This window comes from Panthera leo, chromosome D1, assembly GCF_018350215.1.
Source record: "Panthera leo isolate Ple1 chromosome D1, P.leo_Ple1_pat1.1, whole genome shotgun sequence".
Taxonomy (NCBI): domain Eukaryota; kingdom Metazoa; phylum Chordata; class Mammalia; order Carnivora; family Felidae; genus Panthera; species Panthera leo.
The window spans coordinates 67,806,042-67,829,824 of record NC_056688.1 but is presented as its reverse complement, the minus strand read 5'-3'; the positions used below and the strand labels follow the sequence as shown (position 1 = coordinate 67,829,824).

General features: G+C 46.0%; 1 protein-coding gene across 1 annotated transcript in view; it reads left to right on the top strand.

The window, feature by feature from the left end:
• Positions 1-23,783, top strand: part of GALNT18 (polypeptide N-acetylgalactosaminyltransferase 18) — a 351,210-nt gene that overhangs the window by 239,500 nt on the left and 87,927 nt on the right. The window contains exons 4-6 of the mRNA XM_042904615.1: positions 10,309-10,492; positions 12,014-12,211; positions 16,876-16,990. Of these exons, the coding sequence (XP_042760549.1) occupies positions 10,309-10,492; positions 12,014-12,211; positions 16,876-16,990 (497 nt within the window). The remainder of the gene's footprint in view (positions 1-10,308; positions 10,493-12,013; positions 12,212-16,875; positions 16,991-23,783) is intronic.

Genomic DNA, 23,783 nt, shown 5'->3' with positions numbered 1-23,783 from the left:
ACGTGGTGAGCTCTAAATAAACATTAGCTATAAATGTCATTGTTTGTAGGGTGGTAGTGAGATTTCAATTAGATGAGTATCTTGACTAATGTACAGTACTTCATACGTGCTGAATATATAATTGCTGGGTGAAAGAATGAAGACCGGGATGGGTAGATGTAAACACCGAGCCCATCATACATTAAACTGGGAGACGCACCCACAGAACTGCAGCCTTTCTGGCTGGGCATTTGAACCAGTGATCTGGGGCTGACCTGGATTATCACCAGGTGATCGTGTACACCCTTCCCCAACGCTGCATGCACAACTCTCCCCAATTCAGGGTCAATAGCATCACTAAGAGCTTGAAATCAGTTATGGTGTTTATACCACAGATGCTGGAAAATGTTACAAATCCAGTTTTTGGGGGGGGTTTTTTTGGATTTAAAAATTTTTGTTTATTTATTTTGAAAGAGCATGCAAACACATGAGGACAGGAGGGGCAGAGAGGGAATCCCCAGCAGGCTCTGTGCTGTTTTTGTTTGCTATTGTTGAGACAGAAAGAGAGACAGAGAAAGATGAAGGGAGGGAGTCGGGGGGGGGGGAGCGTGGGGGGTGGGCAGCAATGATTTGCACCCAACACATTCTTGACTGGCCAGGGGACCATTTTTTACACCTGGCACCGCCATCTTCAGAAAGCAGTTCTGACCACTTTATTGCAGCACACAGGATCTTTGGGAAAATAAGTCATTTTGGAGCAGATAAGAAAGTGTTAGTGGATGTTGAAAGCCTGGCTTTGGAGACCCCACTAAGTGGGGAATGCATATTTTTTGTGGGTTTGGTGGTTACTAATGCCTGGCTATGACATGAAAGAATACACCCAGAAACAGATGGTTGGGTCTTTTGGGTGGTAATCCTGGGGATTTCTGTAACTTGCCAAGACTGAATTAATGCTTGGAGCCTCCCAGGAAGATTGTGACACTAAGGCTGGACCCTCCAGCTGTATTTTAAATGCCATATGTGGGTCTCCGAGGTGGAGCCTTTCCCCAAGTCCCGAGTAAGGAGAACCATTTAAGGCCATTCCAAATCTACTTCAGTAGCAATTGACTTTGAAGAAGTACGGCAATTAAAGGAGCTGGACAGAAATTCAGCTAAGTGTAGTGGACAGAGGAAGAAGAAATGCATGCAAGAATTTGTAAACTGCCCAGAATGTGAAGGCTTGTCCGAAGGATCTTAAAGAGACAGGAAGGCATAAAGCAAGGCTGCTAGGCTCTATTTTAGGATCACCACTGTCCAAGCCCGGCTCACCATCATTCATCAGCAGGCCTCTCTGGATTCTTTGTGGGGGTGGGGGTGGGGGTGGGGGTGGGGGTGGGCAGCATTTATACTTCTTTTTTAGCTCTTTAGATAAGCAGATGATCAGCTAGTTTTGACAACCATGGCATCCCAATGAATAATCTCTCTTTTAAAATGTGTTGACATATCATTTGTGTTTCGATGGCCCTAAATGGCTTTAGAGGAAAGTCGCTTAATCTTGATCTGAGGAAGACCAGCTACTGTTCGCTCTTGGAAGAATAAACAGAAATGTGCTGTGCTTTTAATCTTTAAATTAGCACTATTGGGGACTAGCAATTATAAGCACTTCTCAGCAGGGGTGTGCACGCTCCCCTCCCAGGCACTGGAGTGGGGGTAGCTACTCCCATCTAGGCTGGGTTTCGGGGACAGCACTGAGCTAGGGAGGAAGGCAGGGCTGGCTCATGTGAACCTGTGGGGCTGGGCAAGAGGGACAAAAGGCAGTGCCCTCTGCAAAGGGCAGCTGAGGAACTTCAGGGGACAGTCCAACGCGTGAGATCGAAAGATGGACACACAGAGAAATGAAAACCAACTGGGCAATGAAGGGCCTGTCACTGAAGGTCCCAACATGGAGCCCAGGGGTTTGGAAAAATGAAGAGGGAATTATCTGGGCAGGTACTGGGGGAGGCTTTCTCAGACAGAGTCTGAAGCCTTCTGTGAAGGGCTGGAGCCACACACATTGCAGAGAAGGCTCCTTTTCCCCCCTGTAACAAAACCGGTCTTATTTCGGTTACCAGGCTCAGCTGCCCATCAGAATCTCACTGGGAGCTTGTATGAAATTCACAGTCTCTGGTCCCTGATATACCAAATCAGACTCTGCGTAGTGTGGTACCCTGGAGCCTGGGTTTCTACCAAGCTGATTTTTTTTTTAATGTTTATTTTTGAGACAGAGAGAGACAGCATGAACAGGGGAGGGGCAGAGAGAGAGGGAGACACATAATCTGAAACAGGCACCAGGCTGTCAGCACAGAGCCTGATGGGGGGCTTGAACTCACAGACCATAAGATCATGACCTGAGCCGAAGTCGGGTGCTTAACCGACTGAGCCACCCAGGCGCCCCTCTACCAAGCTGATTCTTGCACAGGCCAGTTTTTATCCTAGAGAGGCAGTATGGAGAGTAAAGAGCATGAACTCTGGGTACAGCTCGGTCAGACTGAAATGCCGGACTTCACCATGTACTGCCTGGGTCACACTGTGCCTTCATTTCCTTGTCTTCAAAATAGAACATTAATAGTAACCATGTCATAGGGTTGTCAAAAGGCTTAAGTGAGATAATATATGCTAAGTGTAAAATGCCTGGTACATCATTATTACTATTATTTCCTTTGTTGAATATTAGCCAGTTAATGCAGAGATACAGGGGTAGAGGAACTTAAGTCATCGTACATATATACATACATCCACATCATATACATTGGGCAAGGGTTGAAAATTCATATGCTTGTGGGGACCATAGTGTCATGGAGAATGTATGGCTTCTTAGTTTGGGTTCCCACAGAAGCAGACGCTGAAACAGGCATTGGGGTCGAGTCATTTGTCATATAGATGACTTCCGGAAACCGTGAGGAGAGAGTGTGGTGTGAGGGCAGAGAGAAAAGTCAACACCGCGGACTTCACAAACAAGCTACCGCTATGGCCTCAGGCCCAGTCCCACTGGGAACCACCCAGAGACTGTACAACCTGCCTCAGCTTTGTCTCACCAGGGGGTGAGGAAGCAGGGAGGGACTCATTTCCTAAGGCTGCTGTATCAAAGTAGCGTCAGTCTCAGTGGCCTAAACAACAGAAATTGTCTCAGTTCCAGAAGCTGGATGTGCAAGATCAAGGCGTCCACAGGGCTGTGATGATGGCAAATCTGTTCCATGTCTCTCCCTTACCTTCTAGGGTTTCCCGGCAGTCTTTGGTGCTCCCTGACTCAGAGATGAATCACTCCAGTCTATGGCTTTGTCATCACATGGCATTCTCCCTGTGTGTCTCTGTCTTCATATGGCCATCTTCGTGTAAGGACACCCATCATATTGGATTCGGGTCTCCCCTAGTCCAGTATAACCGGATCTTAGCTACTTACTTCTGCAATGGCCCTATTTCCAAATAAAGCCATATACTAAGGTATTAGTGGGTAGGACTTCAACATATGAATGGGGGCAGAGGGAGGACGCAATTCACCCCATAACAGATATTCATCCCCTGAGTCCTACCCCTAACGGATTGAGAGCTGTCTGTAGATAGGCTGAGTACAGGTGGCCAGAGAAAGCCCTCAGGCAGAGAGAGGATGGCCAGCAGTGTGTCTGGGAAGGTGGGTGCCAAGGAAATGTGGGCAGGAGCATTAGACCATCCATAGTTGGGAGCATTAGGCCGCTTCTGAGTGTGCACCCTGTGAGGACTACTCAGACGGCACCCACGAAGGTGGCCAGTGGACAACACCCGTCACAGCACCCTTCTAAAGTGGCAGTTCCAGCCCAACTCCAGTTAGCACCCAGCAGGAGTGCTTTGCAGGACAGAGGAATACGTCTCTGAGCAGATGCAGCCCTGGGAATGCCAGTTTTGAAAACTTTGCAGGAGTCCAGGCTCAGATTTCCACGGTGAGGCCTCCTCCATCATTGAGAGCCACATGAGGTTTCTCAGACTTGGCACCGTTGACATTTTGAACTGGATAATTCTTTCTTGCAGAGGGCTGCCCTGTGCCCGGTAGGATATTTAGCAGATCCACGCCCAGGAGCACCCTTCCAGTTGGGACACTCAAAACAGTCTCCAGACATTGCCAGATATCCCCTCACGGCGGTGGGAGTGTAACGAAATCGCTCCCCATTGAGAACCACTGGGCTATAGGAAAGTAACAGCAGGGAGATCTTGTAGCTTCAGCCCGTGCCTCTCTGACTTGCCACCAACTGCACCAGGAACTGCTTCTCAGGCCCAGGAGGCCTGTCCTTTAAGAGGCTTTGGTGTCTGTGAGCCCTGAATCCATTTCTGAGATTCTTTTTCAAAAATCTCAACCTTTTTCTCCCTCCTTCTCTCTCTGCCTGTTCCCTCCCTCTCTCTGTCTTTCTCCCTCTCCATCCCTCTCTCTCTCCCTGTCTCTCCCCCACTGTCTCTACCTCCTCCCCCTACTCTCTGTCTCCCAATGAAGTAGGTTGCATGCCTTTTTCATCCAGCAGAATGGAAGTTCCATAAGGACTATCTGGTTCACAGCTCTTGCCACAGCAGCTAGTGAGAGCTCGGTATTTGCCAAATGAATGGGTGGGTGGCTCTCCCGTCACTCCTACTTCCCCCAAACCTAGGACAGACATGGAAAGTGGTCATCTGAGCATCGAGGGTAGGATGAGGACCACGTTCCTCCTGGGCAAGGCTGGACAGGCCGTTTTGCAAAGATGCCTATGCAGCTGCCCTCTGAAGAGAGAAGGCCCGTTGGGCATCAATTTCCTGATCCTTTATTTTCCTTTATGCCAGAGATAAAGAGTATCTCATTAGGTCTTCAAATCAGATTAACAGCCATTAGTACCAGACTTCTTCTGCTCAGCCTGCATTTTGTTTCTTTTGGGATGACCCTGTGAAGCTAATTGCTTTTTACAGGAACAGCACGGGGGCATATACAGGGAGGGAAGAAAGGGCTCTGTTTGACCAGGCTGGTGAAGTCCGCATTTTTATGTGGCTTGCAAGTCTGAAGGAGGGAGAGCAAGCAAGCAGGCTGCACTCAGCAGGGCTCTGAGGGGAGGCACCACATGGGGATGGTGGAGAGTGGCCCGTGCCCTCCCCAGAGGGGATGGCATTTGATGAGCATGGCTTCCGGGAGTGCTGACTCACAGAGGTCGTTCAGATGTCAACAGAGTAGGGATTTGCAGGCAGCAGGGGAGGGCTGGAGGAGCAACAGAAGAGGGATGACACCTGGCCCCATGCAGGGTGCAGATTGTATTTCTCTGTCCATGCTGGCTATCGACAACTCCACCATTGATTCTAAATCTGGCAAAGTCGCAGAGAGCAGACTCCCCACCTCGTCTTTGCCCAACACATTAAAACAAATGTGACCTACAGCCTCCTCCTTCTTTCCATAATTATGCTCCTGCCCTGCTCTACCAAGACACTTTGTTAAAAGTTATTTGTAGATATTTCAAGAAATAAAGGTAGCTCACACGGGGGGGAAAAAAAGTAAAATAATGCAGACTTTAGAAGTTGAAAATCAAATCTTTTGCAAAGGTAGAGAAGCAAGAATGCTGAACCCCGTGATTAGGCATTAGATTTTTTTCTCTGAGCTTCCTGGCAGCCTTGGCAAAAAGGTAACTATGCAGGGTTATGTATTTGTGTGTAGGTATAAAGAAAATATATTTTTTGAACTAAGTTCTGAGAGGCATTTGTCATATATATATTATATATTACATATAATATATAATAGGCAGTATCTTGGGCCATGGTTTCCTAGCAAACGCAGAAGTGCTTTTGAGATAGTTCTTTCTCTCTTTGGCAACGTAAAAGTTGAAGGAAAACATGAATACCTAATTAGGTAAAGACACTTTGCAAAGACTATGAGCCAATATTGTCTGGAGTATTTCAGGACTGTTTTGATTTTTGATAGCAGCTGTTTGGTCAGGACTAAGGGAATGCTCTCTTCGAATCAGTAGCCAATGTTTGGGATGCAACGGGCTGAGAACAGAATTTCCCTCTAGCTAGTCCACCAGAAACTTTTATCCTACTTCCGTTAACAGGGGGCAGAGGCACGAAGGGGCCAGCAGCTCCTACAAGAAGCAAAGCCTTCTTGTCTCTTGCTGCCACCTTCTAAGTGGCTCTTCTCTGTGTGTGTCTGGCTCTTCACATTTCCTGTGCATCAGGAGTTCACAATCTTACCCAAACCTCAGCACCACACCAGAATAACAGAGCCTGTTTTGTTAGCCTCTGTGTATAACAAACCATCCCAGAAGTAAGTTGGCTTAAAACAGCAACCATTCACTGGCTCTCAGTTCTGCAACAAGGCAGCTTGTCTCTGTTCTATGGGGTGTCAGCTGGGTTCCCCCAACCCCGCGTTTGCAATCAGCAGAAGGATCTGAGATGGCCTCACTCTCTGTCTGGGCCTTGGTGGGGTAGCCTAAATTAATGGGGGCTCACTGGGCCTCTCAAGCTCAAGGAGGCTGTCTCAGGCTTCCTTACTTAAGGCAGCCAGACAAAACAATGAAAGTTCAAGCTGCAAGGCCTCCGGAGGCCTAGGCCCACCACCAGCTCACATCCCTCCCCCCTGCATCCTCTTGCCCTATGGTCAGCCCGGATTCAGCCTGTGAGATGGCTACACAAGGACGTGAATTCAGGAAGGGGGGATTCATGGAGGATCACAGGGTGGCAGTCATCCACAGCCCCATCCCATCAATAAACCCAACAACAGGAGGCAGTGGTTCTCAGCCAAGGGGTGGGGAGGGACAGAAGGGGACAGGTATGTCCTCCCTGGGGGTGGAGAAGGGTGTCATTTGGTACTAGCTCTGTTCTCACTCCAAGTTCCTGGACTCAGCCCTTAACTGCCACTATCAAAAGCCCAAATACCAGGCTTTACAAGTTCTACTTAAAATTTTTGAAAAGGATATATGAGAGGTGGACCTTTGAAGAGATGGAACAGTCAGTGTTTTAAGAGGCCTCCTGGAAGCCACACCTGTAGACCTTGTAAGCACGGGGCACATTGAGCTATGCCGCTCTATGGCCGACTTCCTGACACTTGCAGACGGCGGCATCCCCAGGCCTCCCCAGCCAGCTGTGTGGTTGGAGATCTCGAGGTCATTTTCACATCAGCTAAAGTGAGAGATACGGCATGTGAATGGCAGCCTGAAAGTCAGCTGAATTTTCTCCAGGATGGAATGAGAACACCTGACCGACCAGCCTCATTGGCCCTAACTCCGCACAAGGGTCACTCTGTGTAAAAGGATGAGTCGAATGACAATAAAGGCCATATGCTAATCACTCTTGCAGAAGCAGGAAAGCTGGAGGGCTTGATAACAAAGCCATTGGATAACAGAATCAGGGAAGAACATACTCTGACTTCAGAGAAATGGTGTAAATCTTTAAAAAGATGGAATAAAAGCAGACTAAACATAAGATCCTAATGGTTTGGCTCAGAGCATGCATACACACACACACACAGGCACACACACATGCATGCATCCACATGTGTATGCATCTGTGAAGAAACGAGATGAAGGAAGCCTGACTTAGCAGCAACATGTGAAAAGGATGTGTCATTGTCTGTTCCCAAGAAGCTCAATTTGAGTCAAAAGTAGGCCAAAATTAATGAGACCTTCAACTATATGAATAGGGGTATAGATTCTAGAATAAAGGAGGTGATTAGTTCATTCTATTCTGTACAGCCCAATTTATTCCATAAGTATTAGGCCAATTTCTAGGTGCATAATTTAAGTGTTAGAGAAAAACTAACAGATTTAGAGGAAAGCTGAGCATGATAAAAGAACCTGAACTCACCAGACGTGAGGAAGTATACAGAGGCACTGAAGACATTTGACCTAGAGAAATCCTCAGCAAGGACTTAAGGATGGCATTTTACTCCAAGTGGTTGTCATGTGGAAGAGGGCTTTGATTCGCCCCCTTTGGCCCCTAAGTAAATCTTGAACCAGTGAGTGAAAGGTAGAAGCACCCTGGCATTTGGGGGGCAAAAGGAAGAAGAACAACATTGGATATTTAGAATGGCCCAGTAAGGAATGGACTGTGTGTTTCTGGTCACTGCAGGGGCCGGATGATCATTCATCAGGATAGACAGAGGCGATTCAAATCTTAGATGGGTAATTGGTTCAAAAGGAACATTAAAATCCTGTGCAACTAACTCTGAGGTCTTGGGATTCATGGGGATTTGCCCAAGGTCACAGAGCAAGCTGATAGCTGTGTAGCACCTGCGTTTCCTGCCTCCCTTTAAGCATTCCTGCCTCTGATGCCCAGTTTCCTCACCTCCATGATGATTACTCGAGCAGGGATGCCTAGGGATGACATCCTACCCATCCAGCCAGCCCTGTTTGTTTGGCCACCATCATGTGTAAAAAGATCTGAAATCGATGTCTATAGGAGGGCACACCAGTTCTGGCAGTAGCCGGCATGCCCCGAGACCTGCCCTGACCATGAGGTCCCTGCATGTGTTCCCATCTCCTGCTTGGCTGCCAGGGCTTTGCTGCTTATGGACTTCTAACCTAGATTCAGGGCAGAGCAGGAAGAGGTGGTCCTGGACCAGAGCACATGAAGAAGGATTTGCGGCTCCTTCTTCCCTTAAAACTCCCAATGTGATGGACCCGAGGAAGGAGGGAAAGGAGTTTTTTTTTTTTTTTTTTTTTTTTTTTTTAGCATCTACAATGTGCTGTACATTTTTCTCACATGTCAATCCCATTTAATCCTCATAACAACTATATTAGTTTCCTAGAGCTGCTGTATGAATACCACAAACTGGGAGGCTTGGAACAATAGAAATTTATTGTCTCACAGTTCTGGAGCCCAAAACCAAGTCCAAATCGAGCAGGGCCATGCCCCCTCTGAAGGTGATAGAGAGGGATCTGTTCCAGGCCTCTCTCCTAGCTTCTGGTGCCCTCAGATGGTCCTTGGCTCGTAGGTAACCATCTTCTCTTTATGTCTCCTTACTTATCTTCCTTCTTTGCACCTGTCTCTCTGTCCAAATTTCCTCCTTTTATAAGAACACCAGTCATGGGACTCATGATCTTGACTCGGTTAAATCTGCAAAGACCCTGCTTCCAAATAAGGTTATATTCTAAGGTACTAGAGGCTAGGCTTCAGCGTATCTTTTTGCTGATCCCTAACAGTCCATCCTGTGGTTCCCCAAAATCCGTGTCCTTACCACACGCGAAATACATCCACCACCATCCACCACATCCTCACAGACATCAACAACTCGTTGAGGAACAGGCCTAGGATCATAACGCTCCTACCTGGAAAGCAGACTTAAATTGCATCATTGCTGCCTCCAAATACCACCCTCTTTCCACTACACAGGGCTGCTGCTCTGGGGCACGCCTGCCAGGCACCAGGCACTGTGCTGGCCACCTCCTGCCCTTTTCTCACGGCAGGCTGCTTGTCTGGCAGGACCCCAGACTGGGCACCAAGGGACACGGAGCTCCTGCTGTCCTCTGATGAGGACGAGGCTCATCCCAATGGGTCTGTCACACGGCATGGGCAGGCTGTGCAGGTAGGAGGAGGACTCCTGCCAGGGCGGTCCTGGAGAACACAGGCAAAGGGTGGAAATCTAGTGCTGGGGAGGTGCAGTGATGGCAGGTGGGAGAATGCAGCCCACTAGGGTCATTTTGGGAAAAGGAGTGTCACAGGCTGTTGCCTAAACTGCTGTGGAAAACTCAATGAGCGTGGCTGCCGTGCCGTCTCTGGCTGAGGGGCGAGGGGACCACAGGACCCATTTACATTTACGAAATAGCAGGGGAATCAGATGCTTAGCCAGGCACCGGCAGGCGGCAAACCAATGCCAACTGCTCACAGGGCAGAATGCCTGGTCGTCCACTTCCCGGAAGGATGGAGATCCAGGCAGGAACGGGTCCCGGGCTGTAATCTTCGCAGATGGAAGCTTTCTTTGGGCATTAGGGGAGAACCAGTGGAGGGCACTGGGGAAGAAAGAGGCCACTGAGCTGATGAGAAGAATACGGCTTTTGAAGTCATTAGACCCGGCTTGAAACCAGCCTGTGCCACTCGCAAGCTGCATGGCATTGGACAAATTGAGAAACCCTTCTGAGCCCCATTTTCCCATGGGCTTGTTGTGAAGATTAAATAGACAGTATGTGTGAAGCATGTGACCCTGTGCAAGTTGCCGGGCTCAATAAAAATTGTTTTCGCCTCTATTTTTCCCTTCAAAGCTGAGCGGCCCTGGCCATCCTGGGGAACATTAAGGAGACCTGGGGAGGGAAATGAACCCTCCAGCCTCTCACCTAAAAGGGTGAATGTTTTCATCACCCCTCCCCCCCTCATGCTAACGATGCATTTTCTCCCTTCCAGAGGAGCTGAAGGAGAAGCTGACAGAGTACGTAAACAAGGTGAATGGCCAGAAGCCGGGCTTCATCAAGGTCGTGCGCCACAGCAAGCAGGAAGGCCTCATCCGCTCCAGAGTCAGCGGCTGGAGGGTGGCCACCGCCCCCGTAGTGGCACTCTTTGATGCCCATGTGGAGTTCAATGTGGGCTGGTAAGTGCCCATCAGGAGAGGAGGAGAAGTCCCAGTGTGGTCCAGGGCTTTGGCTCAAATGAGTGCAAAGCATGCTGGGATCTCAGTCCTAGTGCGGGAAAGGAGAGAATTCTTGAAACAGATGAGATCTGGATGTGTGACTGACATAGGCCACCAGGCTGGCCCTTCAGGGTGGGGGAGAGTCAGGGGCCAACAGGTCAATACACAGTGTCTAAAGGGTATGGTGACATCAGGTGTGACTCTGGCTAGTGTCTTCCTCTAGGAGACAGGATCTGGGAGAGGGTAAATACTAAGGGCAAGGCTTAGAATTCCAGCCCAGCTCAGGACAGGGCTGCAGCTGCTGGGCGAGGGACAGCTGGACCAGACATGAAGCAGACAGTGGTGAGAAGGGGCTAGGGTAGCTTGATGTTATCACGGGTGGCCTGGGCTCCCCTAAATGCCAACCCAGACGTAGCATAGAATCTCAGATTCTTCCTATTGGTGAAACTGTGTCTTAGAAAACCTTTCTTTCTCTGGTCAGGGCTGCTCAGGTGCTGCGTGGGGCAAGAGAAAAGGCATATGGACTCAGTGGCTACAGCCAATCAGGGATAGGACATTGACATCCCTGCAGGGCCGGGGGGGGGGGGGGGGGGTGTGCTGTGGCTGGCCCCGTGTGTGGCTTAGTAGAGACCCAGGGTGAGGAGGGCCCTTTAGCAGGAAGGAGCTGCCGGGCATGCACACAGCATGACTAGATTTGGGCATACTTTTATGTAATAGGCCCAAATTAAGGCTGCAATGAAGCTGTTTTTTATAGTTGAAGTCCCTGCTTGCCATTTGTGACTATTTAAAAAGCATTTTCACTGGATTTATGGCCAGAAGAGGAGAGGGACACTTACTATTTCAAGCTGATTTGAATAAACAATTACACAACAAATGCATTATTAATAAGAAGCTCATCATTCCTGTCTGCAAACACTTTATGTGCCTGGTGCCCATGGGGGCCTCCTGGCTGCCTGGAAGTCCTACCCCCCGCCTCTCCTTGGGCAGTGGAGGGCGTGTGGGATGGGGTGGAAGGACTGAAGCAGCATCAAGTAAGTTTCTTCTCACCTCCATGCTTCTGCCACTGTCATCTGCCTTTTCCTCCTGGTTGATACACTGAATTTTAGCAAAATCAAAGCCTGAGTTGAAAGCTTCCCATAGAACCTCAGATCTCCTCTCTTCTTTCTTGGGTCTTGATTTTTTTTTTTTTTCTAGTAGAAAAAGGGAAAGCAAGCAGACACAAGTATCTAAGGCACTAAGAATCTCTCAGCTCAGCCCCAGACAAGCTGCAGGAGTGCCCAGGCCTCTTGCCAACCCACAAGTCTAGGGAGAGGGGTGGAGGTTAAATAGGGACTCCTTCCCTGGGGGCAGAACAGCGCTCCTGGAGCAGATGGCCAGGTGTTTTGTTCATTTTCCTGCAGGGGTGGGGGGAGGAAGGAGCTCTAGGGGTCGCCAGCTGGACACCTTGGAAGCAGTTACCGTCCTTCCCCTCCTCTCGCTCAGGGCTGAACCTGTGCTCACCCGCATAAAGGAGAACCGGAAGCGGATCATCTCCCCCTCCTTTGACAACATCAAATATGACAACTTTGAGATAGAAGAGTACCCGCTGGCCGCCCAGGGCTTTGACTGGGAGCTGTGGTGTCGTTACCTGAACCCTCCCAAGGCCTGGTGGAAGCTGGAGAATTCGACCGCCCCAATCAGGTAAAGCATCTTTCCCTGTGGCTCTCTCTGCCTTGTCTTCCAGGCAGGGACTCGCCTCCCAGCTCAACTTTGTTCCCCAAACTCCAGCCCCACTGTGGGATGATGTGGGTGGGGGGTGGGGCCGGAAGGGAATTACAGATGAGCCCTTCCAAAAGGACTATGGCACCAGCATCCATTCGGAGGCTCAGAGTTATTCATTTGCACACATGGTGATGGGACACCCACCGGGTACCAGCTGCGGTGCCGGGTGCTGGGGATCCAGAGGGATTAAGACTCAGTTCCTGCCCCCAAAAGCCTGAAGTCTAGTGAAAACAGACAAAATAATTGGAAGAACAAATTGTTGCTGGAGGAAACTGCATGGAAAGTGGGGAGAATCTTTTTCAGAGACTAACATCTGCACTTGTTTTTAAGTGCATAGAGGAGATTGCCAGCTGGGGCAGGGACCTTCGTACGTGAAGAAGCAGAGTGAGTTTGTGGACACAGAGGAGGTTTAAAGGGACCTTTGGGAGGAGGACCATGAGGAGGCAGCCTCAGGCAATGAGGCTGGAGGGGCAGAGAGGCAAGACCAGACCTCACAGCGCCTTGTATGCCTTGCTGATATTCAAGTTAATCCCGTAGGACTCAGTCAAAAGTGGCTTCAAACTGCATTTTAAAGATTCCGAACTCTTTCTGCCTTTGCCACTGCTTTCACAGACACCCAAATGACTCCACTGTGCAGCCTCTGTTCCATGGGTCAGGACTCCTGAAACAGCCACCCCACCAGCCCTTATTTCTGTCTGGTTAATCACAGATCAGGTGCCTTTATGCTCTCTGCAAAGTCCTGCTCGTTAAACACACAGATGGCACCAGAGGTGGCCTAGGGGACAATTCTTGGAATGAAAGAGGAGATTAGAAACTGATGTTGCTTTGTATTACATGAGGGAGAAAGATTATGAAAAATTTAATTGAAAGTGGGTGGTTAATATCTGAGATCACATCTTTCCTTGCCAGAAAACAAACCATAGTCCTATTTATAACAAGGTGAAAGAGAACCACATGGCTTTCCTGCAGTTACCCACCTGCAGTTTCCCTGTTACCCACCTGTTAGCCCCTGCCACAATTTTGTGTTGTTAAATATATGTTTGGAGGTCACTGTGTGCAAGGGTCTCTTACACACACAGTCTCATTTGCTCCTCATTATAACCTTTTGACAGCTCATTGGGCCATCCCTGTTTCACAAGATGAGGACAGCCCATAAGATGGACAAAGGAGAATGTCCCTGCCACACAGGCTGTGGGCAGTGGAGCCAGGATCCAAACCTAGGTTGGCTAGATTCCACATCTAGTTGTCATCCACATAGATTCCCACTGTTGAGCTCATAACTGCCATGGTTGAATTCTGCCCGTAGGTGAGCTGAATGCTACTGGAAGGAAGTATACTGTCATACATGGAGTGTTCTTGCAGAAGACTGCACTGATATCCGCTGCTTTGTTCTGCTCATCTTGAAATGTGTCAGCCTGGTCATAGTAAACCTAATTCTAGGTCCTTGACAAAGAATAGGATCTCAAAGTTTTCATTACCTAACTTTTGTCAAAAACTTGGCTGAGAGAAAATTATAGTCATGGAAGGTTTTTGGAAAAACAATACTGACTTAATCCTAGATGAATACAACCTCATAGAAAACTGTGGGTTATACAAATATACCTTGCCCACTTTGGCTCCTATTTCCTTGGAGCTGTACATCAGTGCTTTGTCCATATGACGTAAGCTATCAAAAGAGCTCAGAGGTATCTTCTATTGCATTCTAAAGTGACATTTTTGAGATGGTTGTTCACTATGTCCCAGAGTGACCTCTAAAAATACTGACATGAGAAATTTCTTTCAAACTGACTGCTACTCAAAGAAAATCTTGTTATCCTCGAGGAATTAGTGTGATATTTTCACATGGGAGCAATACATCTTATTCCTAAGACATGTTTGTTCATTTTCACGTTGGCTGCCAGGAAGCGCAGTGCCAGTTTTGTGGGTCTACTTTAATTTTTTTTAAGTTTATTTATTTTTGAGAGAGAGACAGAGAGAGTGAGCGAGGGAGGGTCAGAGAGAGAGGGAGAGAATCCCAAGCAGGCTCCACTGCCAGCACGGAACCCGATGTGGGGCTCGAACCCACAAACCGTGAGATCATGACCTGAGCCAAAATTAAGAGTCGGATGCTTTACCAACTGAGCCACTCAGGTGCCCCCATGGGTCTACTTTAAAACCTTTGAAGGAGGACCTAACACTGTACATGCATCCTGACTAGCTCCTAATTTGTTGTGAACTCTTGGTCTTTTCAGACATTTATGTATTTTGTATTTCAATGTATTGGACATTTTTTTCATAAGCTCTTTCTGATCTTTTTTGGGAATGAGGTAAGGTAGAAATCAATAACACTTCCAGGCTGACTGGGTCTACTTCATACCCTAGCTGGTTAATAAGTAATAGACTGCCTGAGGTGGCCTGCGCTCATTCCACAGTAATTGCTTTAGATTCTGCTGTTTCCCTGAGTGGGTTCGGCCAAATGGGGAAGGCCCCTTCCTGCAGGTCTTGGAGCACCATGTGGAAATACTCAACATTTCAGGAACGTCGAGGGAAAGGTTGAGACCTCACTCTGCTCACTCTTCTGGACTGATGTTTTTAAATCACCGTGAATTCATGGAGGGGATTCTCCAGGCTTCTTCATTGTACAAGTGCATCTTTTTAAATTATTTTTAAAGTAACAATTCTGTCCCACAAGTTTTCAAGGTTTTACATTATTTAATTTAATCCTTATGAGGCTCTAGTTGATTCTATTTCATGGATATGGAATCGGAGGCTCAGAGAGGCTAGGGAACTTTTCTCAGTGACACACAGCCAGGAGGGAATTTTTCCCATAGCACACACCTCCAAGGCCAGGGTCAAAGCATCCTCCACTACAGCAGGATCTCCTCCTGCTTTAGGAGTAGTGGATTGAAGTAGATTGTCCTCCCTGGCTTCCTGTGGTCTGTGGAAGGTGAGCCCATCCAGAACAAAATGCTGTGATTTAAAAGGAGGGGGGCCAGGGACCCGAAGGCACCAGTCCCTGCCTGAGCAGCCTCCTGCATCAACACTGTCTAAAGAAATGGCCTGCAAAATAGCTGTTTCTCCACCTTGATGAGTTTCCAATTTCAAAGATGGGTCCATTTGCATGTGACTGACAGTTTTCTCATCACTGAGGATTCATCATTTCTCTTTTTCTTTCTCTTCCCCTCCAAATCCTTCAGCCACCAGCTGATAAGATGCTATATACAAGGGCTAGAAATGGTAGCAGTGTGCAGTGGAACAATTCAAAGTCATTTGTGTAAGCTAATGCTCTCAGCAGAGAGGCAGTCCACATGTGCTCATGCTGATTCTCCTAATACGAATCACTCCTAGCAAAGTCCTGTGCTTCAGTGAGTGCCTTTACACGGCCTATGAACCCTGAGCCCACACTGTCACTAAGGAAAGACCTTCCAGCTCCTGGACCAATTGGCTCAGGCCTAAGACCCAATTGCTCAGGCCTAAGACCCAGGCCATGTACTAAACCCTACCTGTTGGTTATCTCCCTCCAGTGTCCCACAGGCACCTTCAGATCTGTTTTCCCAGTAGGGAATGCTTCTTCCTTCTGAAGCCAGCTTCTCCATGGCCCACATCGATGGGTGGTCCCCACTCCACCATCATGCAAACCACAAAGCCAGCGGGCATCCAGAGTCCTCCCACCCTCTCTCTCTCTCTCTCTCTCTCTCTCTCTCTCTCTCTCTCTCTCTCTCTCCCGTTCACCTGTTTCTAAGTTCTGTTGATTTACATTAACTTGTGTCCTTAAACTGTCTGTCCATTCCTGATACACTGGTCAAGGGCCTCATCATTTCTCACAGGACATAGCAACAAGCTTCCCAACTGGATTCCTCCGTTTTCACCCTATCACCCCACAGCTGCTGCAGGATTCCTTTTAAAGCACAGATCTGTTTGTTCTCCATATTTAAGAGTCTGGGTGGGTTTTTTGTTTGTTTTTGTTTTTTCGGGGGGGGGGCTCTCTTTTTCTTTGTTCTTTTGTTTCTTAAATTCCATGTATGAGTGAAATCATATGGTATCTGTCTTTCTCTGGCTGACTTATTTCTGCTCCTACCAAAGTCGGATTAAAATTCCTCACTGACACTCCTCTACCTCCAGATAAAATGCAAATCATTTACCGTGCTGTCCAAAGCCCCAGGTAATCTTTCTAAGTGAACCAAGGTTAACACGCAGGACCCAAGTTGGGGAAGGGTGAGGGAGGTAGCATGGGTACCCAGGTAGAAACAAGACTGGTTGTGCAGCTCAGAGCTCAGGCATCGGGGAAGCTACAAAAGCAGACATGCAGCCTGGGCCCGCAGACTGAGTACTCGGTCTCTGGGCTAACACACCATGCAAGTGCCACCTGGAATGATGGCAGGCCCTGAGGTGGGGAGCTACCCACGGCCACCTTGAGGAAACAGCCTCTCTACAGCCTCTGGTGAAGGTGAGCGTGGGAGGGGCCCGCAGAGAACAAGGCCCACTCCAGCTCAGCAGCAAAAGAAGGAAGAGGAACAGATCCTTCTGGTAGGAAGGCACCACCGCTCTGACTCCTCTGGCAGCCCCTCTGCTAACTGCTGGCCCATCTCTCCTCACCCCTGTAGGAGCCCTGCCCTCATTGGCTGCTTTATTGTGGACCGGCAGTACTTCCAAGAGATCGGCTTACTGGACGAGGGCATGGAGGTCTACGGAGGCGAGAATGTCGAGCTGGGGATCAGGGTAAGCAAGGTTTCTCACCCAGAGGGCTTGGCTCAGCTCCCCAAAAGGTGAATGAGCCTAGGAGGTGGAGAAATGGGGCTCCAGGTTGCTGACTATCTAGTCCTTAACCTTACTTCGTGTGTGTGATCAGGGCTGCTTGAGGACGGGATAGAGACACAAGAGGGGACCTATAGAATTTGCAGGAAGAAAAGGACTTCAGAAACTGCTTTGGCTAGAGCCGGGGACATGGGAGAATAGAGCTCCCAACTATGGGAACAACCTCTTTGTTAATACCGAACATAGGCTCCTCAGGGCTGAGCAGAAGTGTGCTCCAGGAAGAGACCTGCATGCATCGAGGGTGGCTGTACCAGAGTGACCCTTAGAGTCACCTCCCCTTGGAATTTCTCACTCTCATATTCTCTGCCTCCTCCACAGCAGTCCAGAGAACTTTCCTAAAGACTTTATCAAGAGAGAGCTCCAGGGAAATAAAACTCGTGGGCTATAAAGAGCAAAACACAGCCAGGCTCACTCCATTCTGTTTTCTGATGTCACCATGTGCTGGTCAGACACTCAGACCTATTCAGACCACTCTTCAGAGGTAGCCACCATCCTTCCCCGAAATAGAGGGTCTTTTGCAGCTATTGACATATGGTGTGAATGCACAATAGGCATCATTTTAATTTCTCATCCCATGGGAATATTTCCTAGGCTCCGGCTCTTTTTCCTGGGCCCATGAAAAGATAACTCCAAAATGATACCTCCCCCATCAAGTCTGAGGGACACATTCGGTGCCCTGGTGGTTGGCAAGAATGTAATAATGGAGACAATGAAGGACCTCATCCTAGAGGGAAGCCCACCTTTCTGTCTAGGCCGTGGTCCTACCCTCACAAAAGAAAAACAATATTCAAGCTGTGGCTTATCCCTACAGTGGTCCCCATTGTCCTCTCCATGGGCATTGTAATTGAAGCAGCCTGACACATCCATGTGGGACAGCCCTTGGAGAGGACCTTGTTTCTGCTAGAGTTCATGGCCATCATCCAAGATATTCCTCATCACTGCCAGCTCTCCATGCAAACCACCCCAGCATCCAACTCATTCCTACTAATGACCCACTCTTGGCCTTGTGGCTTCAGTGTCTGTATTTCCAGTTCTCAGTCAGGACTCCAGCTTGGACACACCCTCCTCTTACCTCTAACTTCCTTAGTCCTCCCACCCCCACTGGGCAAGTCATCTGACCCTGAACAGACCTTGCCCTGCCCTGAAGGGAGACTGGGCATCTCTGCCGAGCATCTCACAACGTCTGCAATGGTCTGACCAGCACTGTGTGGGCTTGACTTACTGCCCAGCCTTAATCCTAAGGCTCTGACGACTGGCAGCAGGAGCAGCCTATCTGCAGCTGAGCTTAGAAAACACTTCTAGACACTTGAATTCACTGAAATCCAGAGAGATTGCTTTGAAGGCAGTCAAAATGCATGGGCTTCGTAGGGAGCTAATATATTCATAGAGGACAGCTCCTGCGTTATCACCCTCCCTCCTCCAGCTCTCCCTACATCAGTCGTTTATTCACCATTTGTGTCCTCACCATCTCAGTTCCGCACCACTCCTAAATAAATGGTCGTCCCCAAACATACTATTTTTCACAAGGAGCTGCTGCCAGGAATTGGCGGAGCAGGTGGGGCCCCCTCCAGTATGTGTGCTCTCCGGGTAGAGATGCTTGAGGACTCAGAGAGGAAGTAGATGTGTGAGGTCTTCCCAGAGACTGAGCTCACATGTATGTGGGACAGTCGTGGGGTGGTGGGAGGCTTCTGGCTTTTCCTCGCCCAGATTATAAAGCTGTTCTGGAGTGTGGGCTTGGGTGAGGCTTTCAAAAAGTGTTTAAATTATGGGGGTTTGTGTTCAGGGTGTAAAACGTTGCCTGGCTTTTCTTCTTCTCCGTCTCTTCCCTCCCACTTGACAGAGACGAAATGTCATTGTAGTTGAAGGAAAGGTGTTTTTAAAAGCACGGACTGGGGGCGCCTGGGTGGCTCAGTCGATTAAGCGTCCAACTTCACCTCGGGTCACGATCTCACGGTTCGTGAGTTCGAGCCCCGCGTCGGGCTCTGTGCTGACAGCTCAGAGCCTGGAGCCTGTTTCAGATTCTGTGTCTCCCTCTCTCTGACCCTCCCCTGTTCATGCTCTGTCTCTCTCTGTGTCAAAAATAAACATTAAAAAAAATAATAAAAATAAAATAAAAAAATAAAAAAATAAAAGCATGGACTGAACGGCCTGTTGGCCGACAGAGCTGAGAACAGAAGGAGAGGCTAGTTCATTTGAATTCCAGTTACCCGTCCCCTGCCACTGCCAAAATAGATTTTAATGTTTTGTGTGGTTATTAGTGTCTTCCTTTCATGTATTAGGAGTTCGAATCCCAGTGCCTCGCTTTCATCATCTGGGATCTCCACAGGAGTGTTTGTAAAAAGGAGAGATGTTGCTTTTCTCATTTCTTTGATTCAAAGGCAACATATTCAAAGTCCTTGCCCATTTGGAACACAGAAAGAGTTGTTTGCACAATTATTTGCTACCTGCTCTGGCACCTAACCATGCCATCCATCTATATCCCTAAAAAATAGTTGTTATTATAATACCCCTTTTATTCAGATGAGAAAATTGTGAAATTAAAGAGTTTACATGTGTTCTCAAAGTCATATAGCTTAGAAGAGGTAGAGAAAAGATTTAACCCCAGATCTTTATGATTAGAAAGCCTAGATAGATATTCCATAGTGAGGGAGGCCTGGGTAGCTCAACTGGTTAAGCGTTCAATTCTTGATTTCAGCTAAGGTCATGATCTTATTGTTTGTAAGATCAAGCCCCATGTCAGGCTCTTTGCTGAGCTGAGTGTGGAGCCTGCTTAAGATTCTCTCTCTCCCTCTCACTCTCTGCCCCTTCCCCACTCGTCCATGCATGATAGCTCTCTCTCAAAATAAATTTTTTTTAAAAGATACACCACAGTGATCTAGGGATAAAAGTCTTTTGAGCATACCCCCAAAAGTATTACAGTGTCCATGCAGTAATTTCCTTCTACTCTATTCAGTCATATCTACTGAATGCCTTTTTCTTTTTTTGTATTTGTTTCCAATAATGCCCCCTTTTTTTCTGATTTCTAATTCCACAACTCAGTGGGAAAAAAAGAAGGGAGTTACTGTGGGCAAGCAGATGAAAACAAGCAATAAGAGCTGACACAGAATAAAAGGCAGAAAGATTGTATAGGCGATGGCTATAAAGATGCTAAAGTATAAGTAGAAAGCATTCAAGAAGTGGTAAGGAATTAGAAATTGTTAGCGACACTCATAAATTCAATGGACTCCCCTCAAAAATATGTTGAAGTTCTAACCCTCTGTACCTGTGAATATGATCTCATTTGGAAATAGGTCTTTGCCAATGTAATCAGGTGAACATGAGGTCATACTGGGTTGTGGTGGCCCTAATCCAATACGACTGGTGGTTTTGGAAGGGATATTTGGACACAGATAGGCACAGAGGGAGGATGACCACGTGAAGATAGAAGCATGGATTGGAGTAATGTCAGGGAATGCCTGGGGCCACCAGAAGCTGGAAGAGGCAAGGAAGGATCCTGTCCTAAGGCTTTGGAGAGAGTATGGCCCTGTCAATGCCTGTTTTCAGACTTCTAGCCTCCAGAGCTATGAGAGAATAAATCTGTGGTTTTAGGAGATCCAACTTGTGCTTTGTTATAACACAAGGAAATTAAAGTGTGAGTGAAAATAGGTAGGAACCTAGAGAAAGTCTGCATCTACTATATTTGAAGAACCTGGTGACTTTAGGTTTATGATTTCTCAATTTCACAGAGTACAGAGGACATTATACAAAGCCTAAGGGTTTCCCAGCTTGAAGAGTCTAATAAAATAACCCCCCAGCCCCGACCTCACCTCCCATAAAACTGGTCACTCCAAAGGCCTATTAGCTCAGTATAAAGATGAGCTAGAAATACTCCCATCCTCACCCCCAGTGATAGAGTGAAAATTGCCTATCTCAATTTTCTGCTGGGAAGAGAGGAAGAATTCTCCTCTGTGAGTTTCTCCCTTGGATTTATAACATAAAATCAAAATACTTCATGATCCAGAAAAATCTCAAGAGTAGAATTTAACTTAAAGTTGTTGGAAGTTCTTAAGCATCTGCAAAAATGTATACAAACCCTCTCTGGGGAAAGACCCTTTTAACCCAGGCCATAAAACTTCCCACAGCCAGAGTTTCAAGGAATAGGAGTTCATCTTTTTTAAAAAACCACAAATGAACAAGGGGAAAAGAAAGCGCCAAGAGCAAACACCAGCAAAAGCATTGGACAGCCAAATTTGTTCTATAAAATCTTCAAGTATTGACTTTATCAGACTCAGGGTATGAAACAAGTTGTATACTAGTTTTAAATAAATCGGAAATTGGAGATATAAATAAGAAGAAAGAGACTATGAACAAGACTCATCATATTGGGATAAAAATAGAATTTTAAACATAAATATAAAAATGGAAATTAAAAGTTTAATGGGTGGATTAAATCATGCAGATGGATATTATTAAAGAAAAAAATAGTAAACTGGGAAATATACCTAAAAAGATTATTCAAAATCATCCCAGGAGTACAAAGAAGAAAATACGAAAAAAAAAAAAAAAAAGATTGAAAGACAGGTAGAATTGAGGGGAAAGATCTAATATCTTAGAATTCCAGAAGGAGATAATAAAAAGTGAGGATTAGGCAAAAACAATTATTTTAAGAGATAATGACTAAGAATGTACCCAAGCTGGTAAAAGACACCAGCCCTCAGATTCAGGAAGTCGGCCTGTCCAAAGTAAGATAAATACAAATATATCCACACTTAGACATGTCATAGTGAATGCCAGAAACAAAGAGATCTGTTAGCAGCCAGAGAAAAAAGATAGACTACTGAAAAATTAATGATAATTAGAGTAACAGTTGACTTTTCAGTGGCAATAATGGAATCCAGAAGACGATGAGATAATATCTTAAATATTCTGAAAGAAAATAATTGTGTCTTTTATATATATAAAGGAAATCATTTTATGAAACACAAAAACTGTAAGAGTTTGCCACTAATAGATCCTCACTAAAATAAATTACAAAGGATACACTTCAAGTATAAGGAACATGACCCCAGAAGGAAATTTGAGGTGAAAGAAGAATATTTAGCTCAAAAAGTAGAAAATATATGAGGAAATATAAAGACACGTTGTTGGTAAGTAACACTATAGTAATGTTTTATGGGATTATTAAAACTACAATGTGTGATGACAATTGCCAATAAATTGGGAGGGGGTGATTGTAATGAAAGTGTTCTCAAGTGCCTATATGTTAATGAGGGTGGAAGGGATATTAGTTGACTTCCACTTTTGATGAAGTGAGCACATTAAAATTTCTAGGGAAGCCATGAGAATCATAGATAAAGAAAGTATAACTTCCAAAGAAGTAGAGGGGACAAATGAATATGAAAATGGTAAGAAGGGGAGAAATAGAAAGGATGAGAAAACATAGATGGTAGAAATAAATCCAAATATATGAGTAAATACAGTAAGTTTACATGGACTAAGTTAAATGACATTTTAAAATTAGATTTTTTAAGTTATCTGTTGGCTATTTATAAGAAACAGGTCTGAAATGTAATAATATAGAAAGGTTAAATCTAAATGGATAGAAAAATTCATGACAGGCAAATGCCAATGAAAAGAAAGTTGATATAGTTATATTAATATTAGAAAAAATACTATTACAACATGTTTTAGTACAAATAAAGGTTTCTACAATGTGCAGTTCATCAGAATATATAACAATTATAAGCTTTTATGCACCTAATTTCACAACCTTGATTTATATAAAGTAAAAGTTGACAGAATTACAAGGAGACATCGACAGCTCCAGTAATGTAGTGGAATATTTTAATACATTTCTCCAAGGAACTGATAGACCAACACAATAGTTTGAATCTAATGGGCATATAGAGAACACTGCATCTAACAATTACAAGATTCAACAAATTTCAAGGATTAACATTATATAGAACATGTTCTCTGACTACAATGGAATTCAATTAGAAACCCACAACTAAAAGGTATAGACAAAAGCCATACTTTTGGAAATGATGAAACATTTCTAAACGCATAGGTCATAAAAGAAATTATACTGGAAATTTGAGAATATTTTAAAATGAGTATACCAAATATGCTCCATTTTACATTATATTAAATACAGCTAAAACAGCACTTAAGTTGTAAATTAAAACAGTATGGTATTGGCATAAAATCAGACACATAAGTCAATGGAACAAAATGGAGAGCCCAGAAATAAACTCACACATATATGGTCAATTAACTTACAACAAAGGAGCCAAGAATACACAACAGGGATGGGGCAGTCTCCTCAATAAATGGTATTGGGAAAACTGGGCAGTCACATGCAAAAATTGGATCACTTTCTTACACCATACACAAAAAATAATTCAAAATGGTTTAAAGACTTGAATGTTAGACCTGAAACCATAAAACCCATAGAAAATGTAGACAGTAAGCTCCTTAACATAAATCTTGGTGATGATTTTTGAATCTGACACGAAAAGTAAAAGCAGCAAAAAGCAGAAATAAACAAGTGCAACTACACCAAACTCAAAAGAGTCAGCACAGGAAAGGAAACCCATCAGCAAAATGAAGTCAACCTACTGAATGGGAGAAAATATTTGCCAATCATATAACTGATAAGAGATTAATATCCAAGATATATAAAGAATCCATGCAATGTGGTAGCACAAGAACCCAA